The sequence below is a fragment of the Lepidochelys kempii genome, chromosome 3 (assembly GCF_965140285.1).
Source record: "Lepidochelys kempii isolate rLepKem1 chromosome 3, rLepKem1.hap1, whole genome shotgun sequence".
Lineage (NCBI taxonomy): Eukaryota > Metazoa > Chordata > Testudines > Cheloniidae > Lepidochelys > Lepidochelys kempii.
In genome coordinates this window covers 18,631,947-18,653,424 of record NC_136382.1, presented here as the reverse complement: position 1 = coordinate 18,653,424, position 21,478 = coordinate 18,631,947, and the positions used below count along the sequence as shown (strand labels likewise).

Sequence of the window (21,478 nt, the reverse complement as noted above, 5' to 3'; positions counted from 1 at the left end):
GACAAATCCAAGTTAGTTCTTATTTATCACTAACTTATTTTTATCTACAGGGCAGAACACAATTTCTATTGTGGTGGCACCCTGCAGCTAGGGTCCCATTGTGGCACTGTATAAACACAGAGCAAAAATATGATCCCCTTCCCAAAGGGTTTACAATCCAACTAATTTTTTTTTGCTTTTTATGTAACTGCATTCACCTTTTTATTTCATTAGTGTTTTGTTTTTTCATTCTCTTGTAGCAACAAGAACATCTATAAAACTATCACCATTAGAACCTTCTTCATTTTCTTCCATTTCTCGCATACTTTGGTAATAAATAACTTGAAAACTCATTCCACACTGTTTTATGAAAGCCCATTCTGAACCAAGAAACAGTATTTCTCCTTGGAAAGCTGTAGTTATTATTCTAGTCAACAACGCTTGCAGACCAAGACTACTCTGAAATCAAATTTAACTTTTTCTGTTCCTTGTCTCTTGCCTCAATATATTGGTATACATACCAGGTCGAACCTAACATCTTTCCATCTCTGGACTTCAAGCACTACCACACATAAGAAAATCAGGTGGATCTTCAGACAAACTTTATCTCAGCTTTAGAAAGCAACTGCTATTATCCACTACTGAGAGAGAATAATTCTCATTTAGGGCAAATGCAGCAGATGATTCTAATCACACTGACATGCCTCAGCTAGTCTCCAGGACACCCAAGTAAGGCTAACATTATTAGACTGAACTCTGTTTTCAATTAGTAAAATCCAAGTCAAGTCATGGGCTTGGATAAGTGTGGAAAATGAGTAAGTTATGTGTATTTTATGAATATCAGATGCATCTCAGTTAACCTGTGTGATATTATCCTCCCTGACTGTAAGGTGTTAAACCAAAGGAGGCTGTTGGAGGAAAACAAACAGGAAAGGAAGCAACAGTAATATAAGGCTGTGGTTCTCAATCCCTGGTCCAGGGATCCTTAGGGGTCTGCCAGTATAATCAAGAGGGTCTGTGAACTGACTGGTCCCTCCCAGAGGTGACGCATGGGGGGCCAAAGGGGGGAGAACCATGCGGGGTCACATCCCGTCCCCCACCCCCAAGTTTTCTGCCTTCCGAGGAGACTAGGGTTGCCAACTTTCCAATCGCACAAAACAGAACACTCTTGCCCTGCCCCCTTCCCCAGAGGCCCAGCCCCTTCTCTGAGGCCCCACTCCCCATTCACTCCATTCCCCTTCCCTCTGCACTCGCTCTCCCCCACCCTCACTCACTTTCACCAGGCTGGGGCAGGTGTTTGGGGTGCAGGACGGGGCTCCGGGCTGGGGAAGGGGGTTGGGGTGCGGGCTGCTGTCTCAGGGAGGCAGTTTGGATGCAGGAGGGGCTGTGGGCCGGGGGGGTTCAGAGTGCAGGAGGGGCTCAGGGCTGGGGCAGGGGTGCAGGATGAGATGTGGGGTGCGGTCTCCAGGAGAGTTAGGGTGCAGGAGGAGGCTCAGGGCTGGGGGTTGAGACTCGGGAGGGGGTTTGGGATGCAAGCTCCGGCCAGGTTGCACTTACCTCAGGTGGGCTCCTGGAAGCGGCTGACATGTCCCTCTGACTCTTAGGTGCAGAGGTGGCCGGGGGCTCTGTGCGCTTGCAGAATCATTGGCCGGAAACCTCTGAGAGGTTCCCAGCCAATGGGAGATGCGGAGCCAACGCACGGAGTGAGGGCAGTGCACAGAGTCCCCCTGGCTGCCCCTGCACCTAAGGACTGTAGGGACATGCCGGACGCTTCTGGGAGCCATGTGGAGCCAGGGCAGACAGGGAGCCTGCCTTAATCCTGCTGTACTGCCAACTGGACTTTCAGTGGCCCTGTCAGCGGTGCTGACCAGAGCCGCCAGGGTCCCTTTTCAACCAGATATTCCTATCGAAAACCAGACACCTGGCAACTCTAGAGGAGACCCATTCAGTGGGGCTTTCACAAACTCTGCCCCCCCCAGAGCAATGGGAATGGGCAAAGCCTCTGGACACCAAGCAGCGAGGAGGCAGCAGCTCCCCCTAGTGACTGCACTCACCACATGTCTGTGCATTGCGGGGAGGAAGGAAGCAGCAGGATGGCTGGCTGTGGGCTGAGGTCCCCACCCCTGCTACATGGAGCTAGTTCTCCTTCCCTGCTGCTGCAGTCCCAGCACTTCCCATGCCGGCTTTGCAGAACGCCCACTGAAGTGAGTCAGGGGTTGGAAGAGGCACTTCCTCCCCGAGTCCTGCCATGCAAGGCTGGCCTAGCCCCCATATCTGGAACATTTCTCTCCAGTTGCCTCTGGTCCCTCCCCTGCAACCATAGCTGCTGGATCCTGCCCACCCAGGCCCGTCAGCTAAGTGGAGATGGCGAGCTCCTCTTGCGGGGCCTCAGAGCCTGGCTGGGCCAGGGGAGGGGGAGAAGATTGCAGGGAGGCACTGATGGGCTGGCACTGTGTCCCAAACCTGGGCTAGCCGCACTGCCACCATGACAGGGAGTGCAACACTGCCTCCCACCTCGAGTGAGAGGCTGCAGGTACCCCCTCCAGCACCCCCAAATACCCCTCCCAGTACACCCACCCTTCCAGCACTCCCTAATACCACTCCCAGTACATCACCCCAGCATTCCCCCAAATATCCCCTCGCAGTACACGCGCTCCTCCAGTCCTTTCCCAAATACCCTCTGCTAGTAAACATACATCCCTCCAATACTCCCATATATCACCTAGCAATGCTGTAATTTATCATTAATATCAGGTAAACTGTCAATATTTTAATTTGATGTGTTTTTTGTTGATCTGCTAAAATAATAATAATTTCTCTATAGTAATATTTGTGATAACTACTAAAATAACATGAAAGAAACAAATAATGAGAAACAAAATAATGAGGGGGTTTGGGGGATCTGCAGGTTTGTCTGTTTAAGTTTAGGCGTTCCTCGTTAAAAAAAGGCTGAGAACCACTGAGGTAAGGTACAGTCCAAGAGAATACCAAGTGTCCCTGAGGAAACAATGGAGAAGCTATTAATTGGGCAATACCCCTTGCCTGGCTCCAGCTAGGCTGGGAAGGTTTATTCTTCCTAGATCAAAACCCAGGATGGCTGTGTCTACACTGCCACTTCAAGCACTAAAACTTCAGTCGTGCAGGGGTGTGAAAAAACACACTGAAAAGCACCAGTATAGAAAGCGCTTTATCACCAGAAGCCGCACTCCCAGTGATAAAACTACCACCACTCGTTCGAGGTGGGGTTTTTTAATTGCCAGGAGAACTCTCCCCTGGCAATAAAGTATATCTATGCTGGCTACATCACAGCACTGCCACAGCTGCGCTCTAACGTGGGCAGTGTAGACATACCTTCCCTACCCGGCCCTCCATACGGTTCTGCAAGCCCGAGGTGGCTCTTGCCCACCCCTGAACTAAAGGTGCAGATTTCACATAGTAGACTGCAAACTCTCTGAGGTGAATCTCCTTAAGTTTACGTAGCATTGTTCCTCCCTTGAGTGCAGGGGAGAGGGAGCAAAGTTTGCTGTGGTACAGATTGAGAATCCGTTCAGCTCCCCAAATCAGCAAATTTTTGAGATCCGGAGGCTCTGTACCTCAGTGCTGCTTCTCTGCCCCCTACAGCCTTTTCCCAGTGCCCAAGTGGACTGAAGGGGTGGGGGGGCAGTGTGTGAAGACAAAGCACAAGACTGTATTAACTTTAAGCACCGATTCACCACAGGGACAGCGAGGGGACAATAACTAGAGATAAACTAGCCCTGAATCACAAGAACGGTTTCCATGGAATTTGGGGTGGGGAATACTGCCAAAGAATCAGCACTTTAAAAATAAAAAACAAAACGAAAAAAGCCCAACAGGAAAAATAAAACAGGACTCCACTAAGTTTCTATCTAAGTCCCATCTGTCCAGTGAAGTGGAAAAGACAATGTGGTACTCATCTTGTTTTGCCCAAGAATTCATGTATGCAATACATGGATTTATTTTGTTCTTACTTCTACTACTATACTAATTTTTAAAGCAATACTGAAACATTACTTCTGGATGCAGCTATAGTTGCCATTTACAGTATAACAGTGTGTTGGTCAATAGCACACTAATGGTTTTACACTTTTCATTGAAAACATCCATAACATGGCTGTATAACTAAATTTTTGTCCTATAGTTAAGACTCAAAATATTTATATTTTGCATATAAAACACCTTATCCTAATTACCCTAATTTACCTTAATAGTTGTGAATTTCTAAATTAGCTACTAGAAACTCTTAGTTTTTCTTAAATTTATCACCTCAAACAACAAACCAGACAAATTGCACATTTTTTACCCAGCTGTCAGATCTTCCCCCACTTGGCAGATAGAGCGTGCTTTGCCTCTAACCATCCCTTTTCATTTTTGGGTAGCTTTAATTATAGCAATGAAGTCACCAGATAACATAGCATAAAAGCTTCCAGTTTCTCAGCAGATTTAGCAATATGTTTCTTTAAGGCAGACTATTTTCTTTAGAAACAAAGTGATCCAACTCACTAACACATAGTCAGAAGTTGCATAGCATCTTTTAAAGTTTTATCTGGAGTATGTCTTTGAAAAGAAACTGAAAGAAACATGAGCTTCTGCATTATTTGGCATGACAACAAAACAAAATCAAGAGGGAAAATATTTAAGATTTATCTGCATATTTTGAGCACATTCTGCATTGATTATGAACAATCAATTAATTGAAATATTTTAGTTTAAACTAAATAATATTTACCATATCTAAATTAAAACATATCAAAATCCCATGCCATATTATACAACTTCAAATACCTATTCTGTTAATTAATGGTTACTTAGTTTATTCCTCATCTGAAGTCATTCAGTATTCAAAATACAGTCACGTATCGGCATGTAATAACCCCTTAAATGATCTAAAATTACTAGATGCTCCAGGCATATGTGCACTCTTAATTATACTGCAGTACAAACTTGTGCTGAATTCCTAGAGTATAGACTATACATCAGAAGTTATAAGCAACAGTATATATGCTACAGCAAGTTGACCAAAACATTGAGGCATATGTTGCAATCAGTTAATTACTAATAATGTTGATATTAAATATAAAGACAAAGAAGAACTCTCCGAACCACATAAATGAACCCAGATCAAGCTACTTACCATTCATGGCTGTGGGAAACTGAGCCATCATGGTCCTGAATGTGCCTTGCTAGCTCTTAGCCATCTGCAACATAAAAACATTGTCCCATTAATAATGGAACAAGGGCAGAACACAGCTTAGTGCTCCTGCTGAGCAGAGGGAATGTCTGTCCTCTTCGGCTCACACTTCCGGAAGCAAACAATGCAGGGCTTCAAGCTGCTACTGAACATACTGAATTTGCATTTGGAAATAGGTGGGAGATTTCTGTAGGTGGGAGATTTTTATTTGGTATGCAGTGCAGTCTTGAACCTAGGAGCACATTCTTAAAGGAAAACGGCATTCACTGTACAGTGTGTACTGCATAAAATATACACACGCACACTGGAACATATACTGTACAGACCAATCCTTCACTGGAAGGAGGATGGACTAGACAACCTAACAGATTTTTTTTTAGCTTGAACTTCCATGATTTACATTAATATTTATCAAAATTAAAATTATAGTTGTCATACTTGGAAATAATACTTCTGTTAATAAAATATTGGATAAATAACTTTCTACAGAACTTACAAAAGCATGATTAGTGGAAATGACCCTGCATACTTCATTCTGTAAAATAACTAGCTCTAATCAAATCATGCAGCATTCTATTTTCCAGCATATAAAACAATATTGTTATAAAGTCAATTATTTTTATTATATTATCAAAAACAAAAAAGTATCATCATCAGAGGGATTCTTAATACAACATACTTTCAGAATAAGAAATGTTAAAATGCTGCCTGTCACATTTTGTTCTGCTAGTCTGGTCACATTTTCAGAGCATTTAACATTTTATTTATTAGTTCTTTATATTTACAAAACATTAACTAACTCTCATAGACATTAAGGTCAGAAGGGACCATTATGATCGTCTTGTCTGACCTCCTGCACAATGCAGGCCATAGAATCTCACCCACCCACACCTGCAATAAACCTCTCACCTATGTCTGAGCTATTGAAGTCCTCAAATCATGGTTTAAAGACTTCAATTCTCAAAACATTCCTCAAACTTAGGCACTGTCCCCGTTTTACAGATGGGGAACACCCATAAAGAATTAAGACAACATACACCAGGGCATTGCTTCATAGAAAATCATTTCATTTTGATACGGAAAATTACACAAATCATCACCCTCCACTATGTAACTGTAAAGGCAGAAACTACTGTTCACTAAGGAGCCACAAAAGCTTTAAACCTGGAAACATCTTTGTAGTAATGGTACGTGGTGTGACATTCTCAATAACAAAGTGGCAATTTTATTCGGTTAAAATATTAAAAAATACAATCCAAAATTTGAGAATAGGGGGCAGCGAAGAATCTACTCATGAAACAGCACTAGCCAACAATAGCAGAATCCTGCAGTGCAGTTACTCATCCCAGTGTTCAGATACTTCTAATATTCTAATTTCTGTATCACATTTCAGATAACTATTATGCCCACCCCCCCTTCAGTGATTTCAAAAATATCTGTTCAAATACATTTTCAAAAATATTAAAAGGTACAGAAACTTTTTTTTTCTGAATGGTGTTGCTTATTCTGGCATATCCGATTGTTTTATTGATTGCAAAAAATCATGCAGTTGCTTCCAGAAGCATTCAAAAAATTTCCTTGCAGTGTATAGAGCATTTACTACACACTTATGCACTAAATGGAAAATGTGAGGAATCGCTCTGTACCAGTACTCTACATGTATATTCTGTACACAATATTTATAATGTTGGCTATACAATGGGCTAATTTTACATAAAGAATTTGCCTTCATTGGTTGGTTTGTGCATTGCATAGCCACATGTTGGCTGTGATACATCATCCATCCCCAAAAGAGTGAAAACCAATGCTTTAATCTAAACTTAACCCAGTATATACTGCTTATATAGCTACCTAGTGAGGAAAGAATTACACAGTACAACTGGTTTTTATGTAACTCTCTTCACAGTAGTATCATGACACTTTACATTCTTTTTTTAATATGAAAATGGAATGGATGGTGAATCCATTGATCAATCAAGTGTGATACCAAGGATCAATTGAAGAAAGAATAGAGGGAGGCAAAAGAAAGGCTGAAAACTTTTCCAAGAGAATGAGAAAATTAAAATGAATTTGTTTATTTTTAGGTTGCCTCCAACGTCTCTTCCTATGTCCTAAAAATGAAACAACAAAGGACAATTCCTCCCTATTTATAACTTCCAGCTGAACATAAAGTTCTACAAAACAAGCTGCACTTTTGAGAACTGCTAGAAAAGAACTCTAAGCTGAGATACTGCAATAGGATGAGTGTGTGAAGAACCCACCTGAAATCGACGGGGTAAAAGTAAATAGGGCGGTGCACGGACACCAGGGTCGATCTGTCTGGGTCTTATTGCAGGATTGGGGTATAAAATTTTAACTGATTAAACCCACACTCTTGAACTATTCATTTTGTTCTCTCCTTTGCAGATCACTTTTTATTTTTAAAATAGGGAGCGGGGGAAATGCCTGACATTCCACCTACCCAATACTACCAAAAAATCTTTTTGGCTTGTTTTTTAACCTTAGGGTTACGAAGAACATCAAACTATAAAATAAATCCCTCCAACAACCCTGGAGAAAAAAGCCTAAACAAACAGCTAGGCCTTGGAAACACTGCGTAAGTCCAACAACCTCAGGCTTTCTGGAGAGGACGTGTGCCTGGGGAAAGCAAAAGTAATTTCCAAACTAGAGGGCCCTCTTGGGGAATGCTCTAGCTCCAGCTTCCATATACCAAAGTCAAGCTATTGTCAACTCAAGCACCCCACCTGATCTCAACTGCCAGGTTAAAAACCATGAGGAGAGAGGCAATCTCTAAGATCCCATTTAACTGCAGAAAGCTAGTGTGTTTTGTGTCCCCATTACAACATGGTACTGCCAAACAAGGTTATAGCTGTGTGCATTACAAGACCATACCGTGTTTCAGCCAGGCCTCATGCTATTGTATTGTAGCTAGATCCTATCACACAGCAGCTTTCTGAAATGTAAGACCTAAGATGCACCAAATCTAAACACTTAAGTGATAACCCAGGTAGGGAAGTGCCCCATGCCTGAAAGTCCTGAGAGTGTGGGAGAAATTGCATCTCACACAGAAGCAACCAGACTTCAGAATGCAGAAATGTAAAGGGATCCAGATAGAGTTCCTATGTCTCTGCATCAACTCTGGGGCCCTATGCCACCTCTTGTGTAGCACAGTTCCTTTAGAGCCAGGCTGCCAGAGTCATACCAGCCATAAAGGTTTCTGAACCCAAAAGCATTGGGTTGGGTCTCCCACAATATGAAAGGACAAGCTAGCAAACACAAATTCAGCATTGGTCTGTATTAACTTCTGTTCTTCATTTATTTATTTGCCTGTATTATTGCAGTGCCTAGAGGTGCCCAGTCCCCCTCATGAATTTGGGTGGGGAAAGGGGTAATTCAGTGCAACCCAAATAGTTCTACTACCCCTACATTTCCAACCAGGCCACTCACCGACCCAAATTCCTCAGATACAAACCCCCACAAAACTGTTTCCATGTGTCTGTGGGTAAGGAACAGGAACATGCTTGCCACTAAGAAAGAACTCCAGTTCTATGCAGTCACAGTGTCCCTAAGGTTTGGATATTACTCAGAAATCGAAGTGCGTATTAGTTTATTTTCACAAATTCCAAGTCTGGTAATCCCTTAGTCACCATATAACTACATCCTAGCATCCTTCATAATAAAGCAGTTCCTCTGACTCTCAGTTGATGGTGCAATTTCAGTGAAAGAGAATGCATCCGATGAAGTGAGCTGTAGCTCACGAAAGCTTATGCTCAAATAAATTTGTTAGTCTCTGAGGTGCCACAAGTCCTCCTTCTCTTTTTGCGAATACAGACTAACACGGCTGCTACTCTAAAACCTAGATCTACACTGGAGTTTCTAGATTAGAAATGACTCTAGATAACTTTTAAATTACAACAAAACTTGGAAATTTCCAAAGAACATTTTACATAACACCACAGATGGACACACTGCTGTGTAATAAAGTATGCCAAACAAAGAAAAGAATCCCTAATCAGAAAAGATTATAATCAAGTAACAAGCAGGTTACAACAAACACAGAATAGAAAATTACCTTTACAACTGGAATATTCCACAAAGTTGGATTTGCTTGAAGTGTTTTGGAAGAAGGAATTTTGTTTGGCAAACATTAACTGTTAAGGTGTTCTAAGCATAGGGCATAAAATATGGAGCTGGTAAAGGAGATATCTTAACAAAAAAGTCATCAACTATCTCACACCAGTAAAGGGTACAGGCTGGCATAAAACCAAAGCCTGAAGTTAACAACAAGTGTAGTCCAACTCAGGAACCTTTTGATTAGAAGTTTAATGTCTGGAGCATAAGGCATCACACATGATGAACACAGGAAAAGTTGGATGTCAGTAGGTTCAAATAACAGAACTGACACGTTCTTGTAAACAGATCACCTGACCAATCAATGTTTACAGCAGCAATTCTGCTCTCCCAGCCTGACCTAATCAACCGTAGTTTCTCCATCCTTTCCCAACACTTACTATAGTTTTGAAGTGAGGAAATGAAGAAGAGACTGAAGGAGAGAAGAGGTAAGAAAAAAGCTAGAAATAGAATATAAGAAAAAACTAATTTCTTCACTCAAAATATGTTTACTTGTTCTCATTCTAAGTGAAACTTATATAGCATACGCTTTTCTAATATTTAATTTCTATCTGAAGCAATCACATACAAATATTTCCAAAAAAAAACCTAGCAAAAAACTGCTATAAGGCAGGAATGGTTAATTAGTTCAATTGTTAGGTCAAACCAGTTCATTTACAAGCAAGTTGATAAATATTCTGGAAGCCATGGTTCAGACACCCCACTCCTAAAAGAGCAACATAACTGAAAGGGGAAACGGTGGAGAAAAAGTAAATGGACAGCGAAAAATCAATCAGCAAGAACACAAACTCCAGAGGTTGCTGTCTAACTGATTTACAAAGGAAATGTAATACGTATTGGCAACATATTAACCTGGAATAACGAACACTCTGGACTAAAAGAACTAATGTCCTAAACAGGATGTCTACACTATTGCTGAGGAGGCCAATTTTATTTTAATTTTTATTGGTAGTCCATTAAGTGTGCTATAGGTTGTAAATGTTGATATGAACTACTGTATTAAGTACCTGAGTCTAGAATGGATGCTAAAATAATAATTAAAAAATGATGGAGTATCTCAACAGTCATAACTTTTTTGTGGCAGAGGGATTTCCCTGAAGCAGGTAATAGTTTTAAGTGGAAAATACTAGCTTTATGAAATATTGGTCAGTCTGCTAAGTTGCACAATTATCAGAACTACAGTAAGAAAGCACAAATATTCTCCTAAACACATAGTTATTGGGGGTGCAGGTGGGGTTTATTTAACAGTATCACTTTTAAACCAGCTACTCAGTTTCCTGCTATTATGTTGACTTACAGAGTTGTAATGATTTTAACTGGTGCACAATGACAACAGGAAACTTACCTAAATTAAAAGTTAATTTATTGAATGAAGGCCTTGATATCTCTCTTCATTTTCTTAAATATTTGGAGTGATCCAACTGGGGCAGTGTGGGTCGACAAAACAAAAGGTGAAGAAGAATAAACTACTCAGAATTACTGGCTCTCTCAAGAACAGATTGAAAAGTGGTTCTCCTTACTTTAAGGAAATATCCGTTTTATACTTGTCACAGGTGAGGCCTGGAGAAACTAGGAATTGTTAAGAAAGCAAAAAACAAGTTAATGGTGTGGATTAAATGAGAGCCAAAACACAAGCCAAGCAACAGGAACCAATTATATATACACAATGAAAGTATATGAAATGATAAGGTTAGTTTCCCTGTCAGTAGGTACAGTGATGGGATTTTTCACTACCTTAACTATCGTTGGCTTATCCGTACAAGCAGACAGAGCTAGCTCAAAGAAAAACATTTAGGCTTAGTCTACACTACAAAATTGTATTTACATAGCTATGTCAGTTAGTAGTGTGAAAAAAAAAAAAAAAACCACACCTCTAGTCAAACACTGCTACGCCAGCAAAATCCCCAGCATATATGCAATTATACTACCAGAAAAGTGCTTCTATTGGCATAGCTAATGCCATTCAGAGAACTGGTTTAGCTATGCTGGTAGAAAAACCTCCTTTTGTTGATATATGCCATGTCTATGCTAGAGGGCTATGTTGGCATAGCTACACTAGTATGGCTGTACCAGCAATGTAGCAGACAAGCCCTTATTTGAAATCTCGGATTTTGTTGATTTTCCCTATTCTACGGCCAGTATCTTTAATCTGATTCTGAATCTTCTATTCTGGACATATCTTTTGGAAGCCTAACCATATAGAAAAATCTCCTCCTATTTTTTCTCACAAGCAGAAATTAACACTGGAAAGCCCACCGTAAAGCAAGAGAGATATCTGTCTTCCTGATAATGCAGCAATACCATGGAGTACACCACAGCACTATTTTCTCTTTAGGATGCAACAGATCTGCTCTTTGACTTTTTGTTCCAACATTTGTCCCAGAAAAACAGTTCAAAGTATACAGTCTGTGGATCAAAGGAGCTTACTGCAGTTAAGCAGAAAAAGATATAAGACACATGAGAAATATAGGAGTCTTCTACACCCAACATCTCAAAAGGATAATCTTAATATGCTGTTTATAAAATTTTTGAAGCATTTTTGGGGGGTAGGGGGGAATTATTTAAATCTGGATTCACATTTAAAGTTAGAAGAACTGATGCTATATTTTTAACAACAATATAAAATACACCATGTCCACATCAGCAGTTAGCTATAACTGTTACTGGCAGAGTTAGTATGGTTTACCTGACCAGCACAGGCAGGTAGTTTTGTCTAAAAAGGAAGATGTACATCACCCAGGAAGCAAGACTGTGTAGCACTTTGCTTTTTAAAAGAACAACATATTTCTAACAGTCTTCAGTTAAGAATCTCAATCCATAGTGTGACAGAGGACTGTTACCAAAAACCGTTTTTAAATACAACTGTAAATTAGCATGATTAGAGTCTTAGTGTGACTAGGGAGCACATTTGCACGTGTACATGCCTGAAGATATTAGGGTGCCTTAAGAGAAATAACTAAAAATAATCTTATATGGGAAAAGTAAAATACCCATAAAATACCTGACCTGCAGTAGTATAAAATTATCTGCTTCTTAACAATTTTATTTTAATTTTCAGAGTCCTCTGGGTTATTCAGATGCGGAAGGGTGATGGAAACCATAGACAACACATTACTAGGGCACAATGGAGCAAACAGATGGGGCATTCAACTGGAATTTCTCCTTTCAACTTTAAACACCAAGTACCAGGGTCTACAATATACTAACACTTAAACGATTAGAAACAACAGCAAATGTATTTAAGGCTTTGTAATGGATTAGGTGCCACTTTATCTTGTACTGCAGGTTAAGCACACTAAATGATACCTAACTTGTCCTTGGACCAAGAGCACACATCCAGTAGAATGGTAATCGTATAACCTTAATTCATAATAATTGCCTAAACTAAATTATTTTTTGTGTGTACCTGTTTTAAGTGAGGGGTAGTTTGTAATATCTTTATATAAATTATTTAAAACTATCAAAATTCTTGGCTTCCAAAATATTGGGCTAAAGGCAGTGTATTAAAAAAATCAGAGGGGGGTTGTAATGTCATAATATGCTGATAGCCATAATGGGAAATGTTTAGACCTGATGGGGATGTTTCAGAAGAGAATGACACACATCTCCTGTTGTCCGCCACTATTACTTCACTTTGTAAGTTTACAATGTTGTTGAATCACTTAACTACATATAGATAACATGAGTCATGATTAATGCCAAACACCTCATAAACTTAATTTGCAGGTAAGTGGGTGGCAAGTGCAACATCAATAGAATTACCAACTAACATATTTTAGCTACTATTTCTAATAGCTGAAATATTACTAAGATCCATACCAAAACACTACTAGCCAAGTTCACCGCTCTTGTATGTATGCCATTGTTTCATTTGCACGCACATACAGCAGCAATGTTTTTGACCCTAACTATTTAAAGTTGCAAAAAAATGAAAGGCTAATTTTCCAGTAAATGTTCTTTTTAATTTTGCAATTACATAATTCCAATGTGTTGTGCTGCTACTGTCACCATCTTGCTTCATTTGAATTCCATATGGTATTCTGAAAAGCATGTACAAAGCTGTTCTCAGCTATACATTAACAAACAAGTCTAATCCAAAAAGAAAAGGAGTACTTGTGCACCTTAGAGACTAACCAATTTATTTGAGCATAAGCTTTTGTTAGCTACAGCTCACTTCGTCGGATGCATACTGTGGGTATCTACCATCCTGATTTTACAGAGGTGATTTCTTTACTTCTATTTACTTCTATTTCTATTAAAAGTCTTCTTGTAAGAAAACTGAACGCTTTTTCAATGTTCTCAGATCCAAGGGTTTGGGTCTGTGGTCACCTATGCAAATTGGTGAGGCTTTTTATCCAACATTTCCCAGGAAAGGGGGGGTGCAAGTGTTGTTTCTTCATTCATCTACAGGAGACAAACAATTAACTTATACATTCTAAATTGTATTACTGCTGGGGATGCTTTTAGATATTTCTAAGTGATAAAAATATGAACTGTGTATATTTTTACAATATGTGAACCGGATACTATATTTCTGATATATCTTTTAGTGCACTCTCAGTCTGAACAATGCAGAGCTATTTATTGGTGATCTCCTCACAGGCCTTTTAATCTTGTACAAACTGCTCACCCCACTGCAGTAACAGGAAGATGTTACCTTTCTAAATAACTATGAAATGTGAACTACAGCAAAACATGTATTTTTATAGAAAGAATCAAATATTCATAAAGAAAGAAAAACAACAATTTTGTTTGTGTTTGAACACAAATAGTACACAGAGATAAAGCAACACAGTTGAGGACATTGCATAAAAACATCCTGACTAACTTTTAATCCTCAAACCTGAAGCATTAATAAAAATTAACATCCATACAGCACTTTTAATCTCCAAAGCACTTTAACAAACATTGACAAACTGAGCCTCAAGACACTTCTCTATCCTAATTTTCTAGCTAAAGAAAATGAAAGAGGTTAAGTAACTTGCTCAGTGTTACAGCTGGAATTAAAACTCAGGAACTCCCAGCCTCTTATTCTTGAGCTCAGACAACATCTCTAAACTTTTAAAGAAAAATACACCATAATGCACTATTTTACTCACTAAAAATGTTTCTGAATTTACTTTTTAACAGTGCACTTTATTATTTAGCAGTGAAACATTTGTTTTCAGAAAGATTATAAGTCACGTCTCTCTTTCCAGTGCTACCTAATCAATAGAAGCCTTTCCACTGACTTCCATGAGCATTACGTTCAGTCCCATATCTCCATGACACTGTTTACCTTTTAACATACATCACCTGAAAAATGAGCAGCTACAGAAAAACAGAAGCATCAAATAACATAGTGCTGTTGTTATTATTAATTATTTGTAATACTGAAGCACCTAGGGCCCTAGACATAGACATGCAGGGTGTTGTTGAAACACAGAACAAAAAGATGGGTCCTGCTCCAGGAGGGTTCCAATCTAGATCGGGGTATGGAACCTATGGCCTGCGGGCCAGATCCAGCCTATTGCTTAATTTCATCCGGCCCCCAGCAAGTCTTGGTGCCCCCACCGCGGGGCTGGAGCCGCACGTGCTGGCTCATGCCGCCATGGGTGGGAAGCCCCAAGCCTCTGCACTGTCCCCTCTCCCACCGGTGAGTGAGTTGAACATTTTATATTTCTCCCTAAAAAAACCCACCCTAAATTAAGTTGCTTTTTACTTGTGTGTGGCCCGCAATTGATTATTTCTGCGGGTCAATGACCCGTGATAGAAAAAACGTTCTGCACCCCTGAGCTAGATGAATAAATGAAAGACATACTTAGATAACAAGATGTTAGTCAATAAGATACTGAACATTTTTTAAAAGTAAACTTGGACTGGCCTGGCATTCAAGCAGTATTATATAGGAGACTGGGATTTATGACTTGAGATAAGTCCTTAAGTTCCATGCTTAGGGGGACTCAGGATAAGATTTTCAAAGGTACTGAGGCACTCAAAGATGTCTAGTAAGATTTTCAAAACACCGGGGCACGTTAGGTGCCTAATTCCCATTGAGAAATCAATCTGGCTTTCAAAGCACAGCAAAAGCCGCATGCTCAACCAAGGTGGAATAGGTCTGTTGCATCAGCTGTCACAAGGCTGGGCACAGGGAAAACGTGGTCTCCAAGAGCTTTCAAAAATACACTGGATGAGGCTAATATTGAACGAAGTTAATAATATATGTTTACAGTTTAAAAATATAGGTAACCTCACTTTCATTTTATACCCAGAGGTTATCACAATACTTAGTCCAAACAATACTGTTTTATTGACAAATACACATACAACCTGAGAGGATCTTTGCATACTATATAAAATAAACTACAGTCATAAATAAAAAGGGACAACTAATCAGTCATCTTCTTAGCAAGGTACTGGCGGCATTAAACCCCCAGCACCACTCAGCCACATAAATCAAGAGCTCCAGTGTAAAACATTAAAAAGGAGGAACAGGTCCTTCACATACTCAGTGGCTCAACATCATTAGAATTTTTCCAAAACAGAATATGCTCATCACCACTTATTTCTTCTGAAACAGAATGGAGAGAAATGGCAAGGGCCATAATCTAGATTCTAGAAGCTATAGAGAGAGATGGAGTATTCTGAAGCTGAAAAGTGGTTTTCAAGAATTAAAAGAAAATCTGAAAACAGAAAACAATTAAAAATAGAAAATGCTGATGCTAAATAGAAACAAAAATAGAAAAAGTAAGATTTAAACAAATAATATCAGAAAAAAGTATTAAATGTTTCATAGAAGTAAAATAAACAAATGGTTAAAATCAAACTAAAAAAATGGAAATAGGAAGGAGTAAAAATACCTTACAAGGGAAATAAGATAGGAATAACACTTTTTAAAAAATCAAGACACTTAGGTATGGAGTGAAATGAAAAGTGGGGACTAGTCAGGAGTCAGCTTATGTTTTTAAAAGTCTAATATTGTGCCCTTTCCCCATCTCATTTGCCCCTCTCCTGCAAAGTGATCTAAATGAGAACATCCTTCAGCAAGATCAGGGCTCTTGTAAATTGTCAATTAAAGCATGATCTCTCCAAGGCAGAGCCCATGCCCAAGATTTGCAAGAGCAAATAATAATTCTAAATAAGTCAATTTTGGGGTGTTCAACTTCAGTCTCCTTACTTAAAGGGGGCCTACTTTTAAGAGGCTGGGTGCTCATTTCTAGTGTCACAAGTTGAACAACCAAAAGACACTAGAAAATTTTGACATCTCGGCCCTTATTTTTTTCCATTTGCCTGAACGGCACCTAGTATACTTTTGAGTGCTCAGTGAATGAATACATAAATAACAATGCAAGATAAACAGCTGCGTAAAAAATTATGATAGCAAACAGGACTAAAACTTCATATTCAGTAGTTTATATCTTACTACGAAAATGAACTTAATTCACATAATAGTAATATGACAGCAATATAAATATATAATGTTTGAAAACTAATCTAGGTATTTGCATGGGCCCCGTTAGGGTAATATCCAAAACTCACAAAAGCCTTCTTATTAACAATGTTCAAAATCAGTAACAGCCCTCTTCTACTTTGGTTTATTTGATCTTGCCCACATTAAGGAGGGAAAAAAATCAGTTCCCATAATTCATCACTGGTGCACTCCTCTGGGGGTAGATTAGATTACATGGTGATAAATATGCATAAACCCTATCTATAGTACAGCTTCCACTTTTGCTATCACTAGAACCTATTATTTATTTGTACTACACTAGCACCTAGGAACCCTAATAAAGCATCAAAGACGACCCCTTTGTCCTGGATTCAGTACAGTCAGAAAACAAAGAACACACTCACTTTCCCAGAGAGGTTACAACCTAAGTGTCAGTCAGGATACAACAGGTAGACTAACCAGACAAACAGGGTGGAGTACTATCGAAACAAAATGGTCAGTTTAGGAGAAAAATGGAAGTCTCAGCTTCCCACTTGCCTAACCAATGCCAGCTGGCAGTGTATATAAGCATTACGGCAGCACCAGTGAAGAACTAAGGGTCCAAATATTGCATGTGTAGATGCAATCTTGGAGTCTGACTTGCATTTTAGGGCAGTTGTCACTCAAAAGGCTCTAGGGAGACAAGCATGATCTAGTCTTCTGAACACAGAAAAAAGAGACAAGAACTCCCGAGTTTCAATCCCAGGTCTGTCACTGACTCCCTGCATAGATTTAGCTAAATTATTCTTTGTGCCTCAGTTTCTGTGACGAAGTGGGACTGTTCTTAATGTTTCCTCTGAATATTGTGCCGGTGCCTCAGTTTCCCCTATGCAGTTCTTAAGTATCTAGATGGTGGGATAAGGGTGTATGATCATTGCAGAGCCCTAGAGGGCAGGTGTGTGCAGGGGTCTGGTCACAAAGAATGGCCAACACCCTGTTTCCTGGCGACTGATGGGCTGGCCCTTCCTCCCTGCAAGGTGAGAGCTAAAGGGTTGGAGAACAAAGGGATCAGGTGACCTCCTGGCCCGGGAAAGGGACAAAGCCGAGAGGAGGAGGGGCTGGAGACAGTTTCAGTCTGGGTCTGGCTGGGGAAGAGGAGTGAAGTGCAAACGTGGTTGTCTGGCTCACTGCCTCCCAAAATGGACCCAGCTGAGGGGTCCTGTTCTCTGCACCTACAAGCTCTGTTTTAGACCATGTTCCTGTCGTCTAATAAACTTCTGTTTTACTGGCTGGCTGAGAGTCACGTCTGACTGCGAAGTTGCTGTGGGAAGAGCACGGAGGAGCAGAGGATGCTGAATGCTCCAAGGTCAGACCCAGGAAGGTGGAAGTTGTGTGAGCTGTGTGTCCTGAAGACAGTCTGCTCACAGAAAGGAGACTTTCCCAGAGTCCTGACTGGCTTCATAGGGAGCAGTTCCAGAGCATCGCCCGGGGACTCCCTGACAGTTTCCTCTTCTATAAAATGAGAGTGACACTTAATGGCTTAACATAGGTTTTATGAAGACTGATTAGTTGATGTTTATAAAAGCACTTTTTAGATGAAGTGCTAAGTATTATTAAAACTAAAATCTACTTCAAAATTTTGCAAAGTGTGACTCGCGTCACACTCTATTTGCAAATTATATACTTTTAAATTATTATCCAAATTATAGTAGTGCCTAAAGAACACAACCAGGTCCCCTAGATGGTGGCCACATTTTATTTTCTATAAAACATTACAGTGCCAAAAAAAAAAAATGGACAGGAAAAAAAAAGATACCATTTCCTAAGGCATTAACCATGGAAGTTAGTTTTCATCCGCTCTTAATTTCTTCAAACTACTGGTTTTCACAATAGCCTAAGAAGCAAACCAATAATTATAATAATCTTCATTATTCCATTCTCTGACATTCCCAGTGTGTTATCTTCTTATAGATTGTAAGCTCTCCAGGCACAGATGTTCTGTATGTTGTCTCTTGTGGAGGCCTGAACCTGTTGTTTGTGCTTAATACCATTAATCATTGGTACCATTTTCATTTCTTTACAGACTACCACACATACACACACATAATAGGGTTTACCAGCCACACTTTATTACTGAAATTATGAAACCAGTTCCTAGGAACAGAAAATTAGTTCCCATAGAAACATGCAGAAGTGCTTTAGCATCAATAATTTTACTCCTCCGTCTTCCAAATCAGAGAGAACATGAGTGGGGGAGATTTGTAAACAATCCTCACTCATTTCTGAAAGCTTTTAAAATTTAAAGGTAAAACTGACAGAAGTTGAATCCAGTACTCATCAGCTGTGTTCAAGAGGACATAGCGGTAAAATGCTGCATTGCCCCAAGAGCTTTGAAGGTTACAAAAAAAATCACTTTTCATAAAAGAGAAAAGTGCACATAAAACTTTACTATTTTAAAAAAGGAAAAACTTATAATGCAAAAGAAACGTCTGCTCGGCCTAATAAAAGCCACAAACCTGAAACATTTCCTCATCCACTGCCTATTTTGTTGCCAAAGTTCTATTTCAGTTATTGTGGTTTTAAACTTTTGTACTGCATGCATCCAGCTGCACACTGTGATGTGAGCTAAATAAAATGAACAAAAGTGGAGATTTTCTCCTCTGCTATACTGTGCAAGAGGTGCTTACACTAGAAAAGATCGAATCCTAGTCCCATTCCCCAGAGAAAACTTCAAAGAAGCGGGGGGGGGGGGGAGAATCTCTCTCCCTCCTAGTCCTTTTAGGGTTCCAAGGTAACAAATGAACTAGAGAAACAAGATTAGAGGTGGGATTGATGGGCTGGATCATACGGGGGCTCCCCATCCTCAAGCAGCCTCCTGCCCCTTAAATCCTTCACAAGCCCCCTCCAGCCCTTCCTCGCTAAACACCTCAAATCCCAGGCATGTGTTCCCCAGGCCATTCCCCACTTCCCAAAGATTACTGCTCACAACAGCCCTCAAACCACACCCTCGAGTCCCTCTCCAGCCCCGCCCCCAACCAAGGCTACCCCTATCTGCTCCCTCCCCAGCCCCCTCAACTAAGGACCCCCCAACTGCTCCCTCACTGGACTCTCCCCCCCTCCCCCAAATCAAGGTCACTCCCTACCTGCTCCCTCCCCAGATCCCCCCCAACCAAGGGCACCTCCTCCCTGCTCCCTCCCTGGGCCCCCAACACAGCCATGGCCCTGTTCCCCGGATCTTTCCTCCCCAGGCCCCCCACAGGAACGCTCCCCTAGCCCAGGGACCCCCCACGCTCCTCGCCGCCGCCGCCACCACCAGCCTGCCCCGCCACGGGGCTCCTCCCGCGGGGGCCAGGGCTCTGCTCACCCAGCCGGCAGGCAGACGGCTCTGTCCCCTCGGACCCCCACGGCTCCAACCCCTCAGGCCGGGGCCGGGCAGCGCGGAAGCCGCCCCCGGGCCTGCGGACGGTACCTGTTGCTCTGCTCGGGGCTGGCCCCGTCCCTCCGCCTCCTCCTCCTCCTCCTGCTGCGGCGCGGCGGCGGCGGCGTCAGCCCGAGAACATGGCGGCGGCCTCGCTCGCAGGAACAAGGCGAGCTGCGGCAGGAGGGGGAGGGAGCAGGAGCTGCCCGCAAGACACGGGCCAATGTGGGTGCGGGGCCAGGTCCGAGATACGAGCCCGCCGGAGATAAGCCTCTGGGACCAAAGTGTTTAGCATCCCGGGTACCGGGCCAGGCCTGAAACGCAGGCCAACAGCACCTCTGAGTGTGGGACCAAAGCATATGGCCTAGCAGCACCCTAGGGTGCAGGTCCCAGGCTCAAGACATGGGCTAACAGCATCCCTGGGTGTAGGACCAAGGCTAACAGGGCCCCTGGGTGCCAAGCCGAGGTACATGACCCAGGAACTTCTCAGTGCCAATTGGCAGAGGGCACAGGGCGTGCCCAGAGTTTTACAGGGATCTTCTGAGTTGGAAATATTCAGAATAATTCACCAAAGGGTGGCATGGGAGGTCTCCACCGAGAATCAGTAGCTCATTGGTCATCCTAATCACTGTGAAATATATATGTACTGATAATATTTAAGGAGTTATGTATCTATACTGAAAATAATATTTTTAAGGGATTTAAGGCAGGTCACGAGAAGGGGGCATGTTCTTTTCAGAGAGGAGGTAGCAGAGGCTTGTCTCTGTCTGGTCATGTGTGTATTGCGCACTCTGTGTCTTGCAATGGATATATATTTGCATAGTAAGGCAGATACCAGGTATAAGATTGCAAAATCTACAAGAGAGAAAATCTACAGGAAAAAACAATCTGCATGGGTGTGTCCTGTTCATAACTAAAATCAAAGGATAAGTATGGTATATCAGGAAATGCAGGGAAACTCATAGATTCTTCCATCCAAGGGGCAAGCCAACAGCGTGACTTGTCTCATGAACAGAAAATTACAGCCAAGGGTGGCTGTAAAATGCCAGAAGGACTTTGGATGAGTATTGCTCTATAAGACATAAAAGTATCTAGTTAAATAAGTCTAGATTCTAGAAAGTGTGTTATGATTTTATGTTATGTATTCACCTCCTTCTAATAATTCCTCTTGCTCCTACTAGAATCTCAATCCTTTGTTTAATAAACTTATGTTTCTTTTTACTATGATCTTATATAAGCACTGTGTGTTAAATGGAGCCATTACCTAAGGTGTAAGCAGGAAGTTGGGGTGTACTGTTCCTTTGGGAGCAGTGAATACTGTGAGTGTCCAGTG

The 21,478-nt window shown here is 41.2% G+C and overlaps 1 protein-coding gene across 10 annotated transcripts in view; it reads right to left on the bottom strand.

Annotated features, from left to right (window-relative positions):
- ITSN2 (intersectin 2) overlaps window positions 1-20,337 on the bottom strand; it is a 122,055-nt gene extending 101,718 nt beyond the window's left edge. For 3 of the 10 annotated variants that reach the window (XM_073335822.2, XM_073335827.2, XM_073335829.2), the window contains exons 1-2: window positions 20,197-20,337; window positions 5,132-5,195 (exon numbers count right to left, since the gene is read on the bottom strand). In XM_073335822.2, coding sequence (XP_073191923.1) covers window positions 5,132-5,162 — 31 coding nt within the window. In that variant the 5' untranslated portion in view covers window positions 5,163-5,195; window positions 20,197-20,337. The other 7 variants (XM_073335828.2, XM_073335830.2, XM_073335831.2 and 4 more) reach the window with 5 other exon arrangements.
- Between the last annotated feature and the right edge of the window lie 1,141 nt (window positions 20,338-21,478).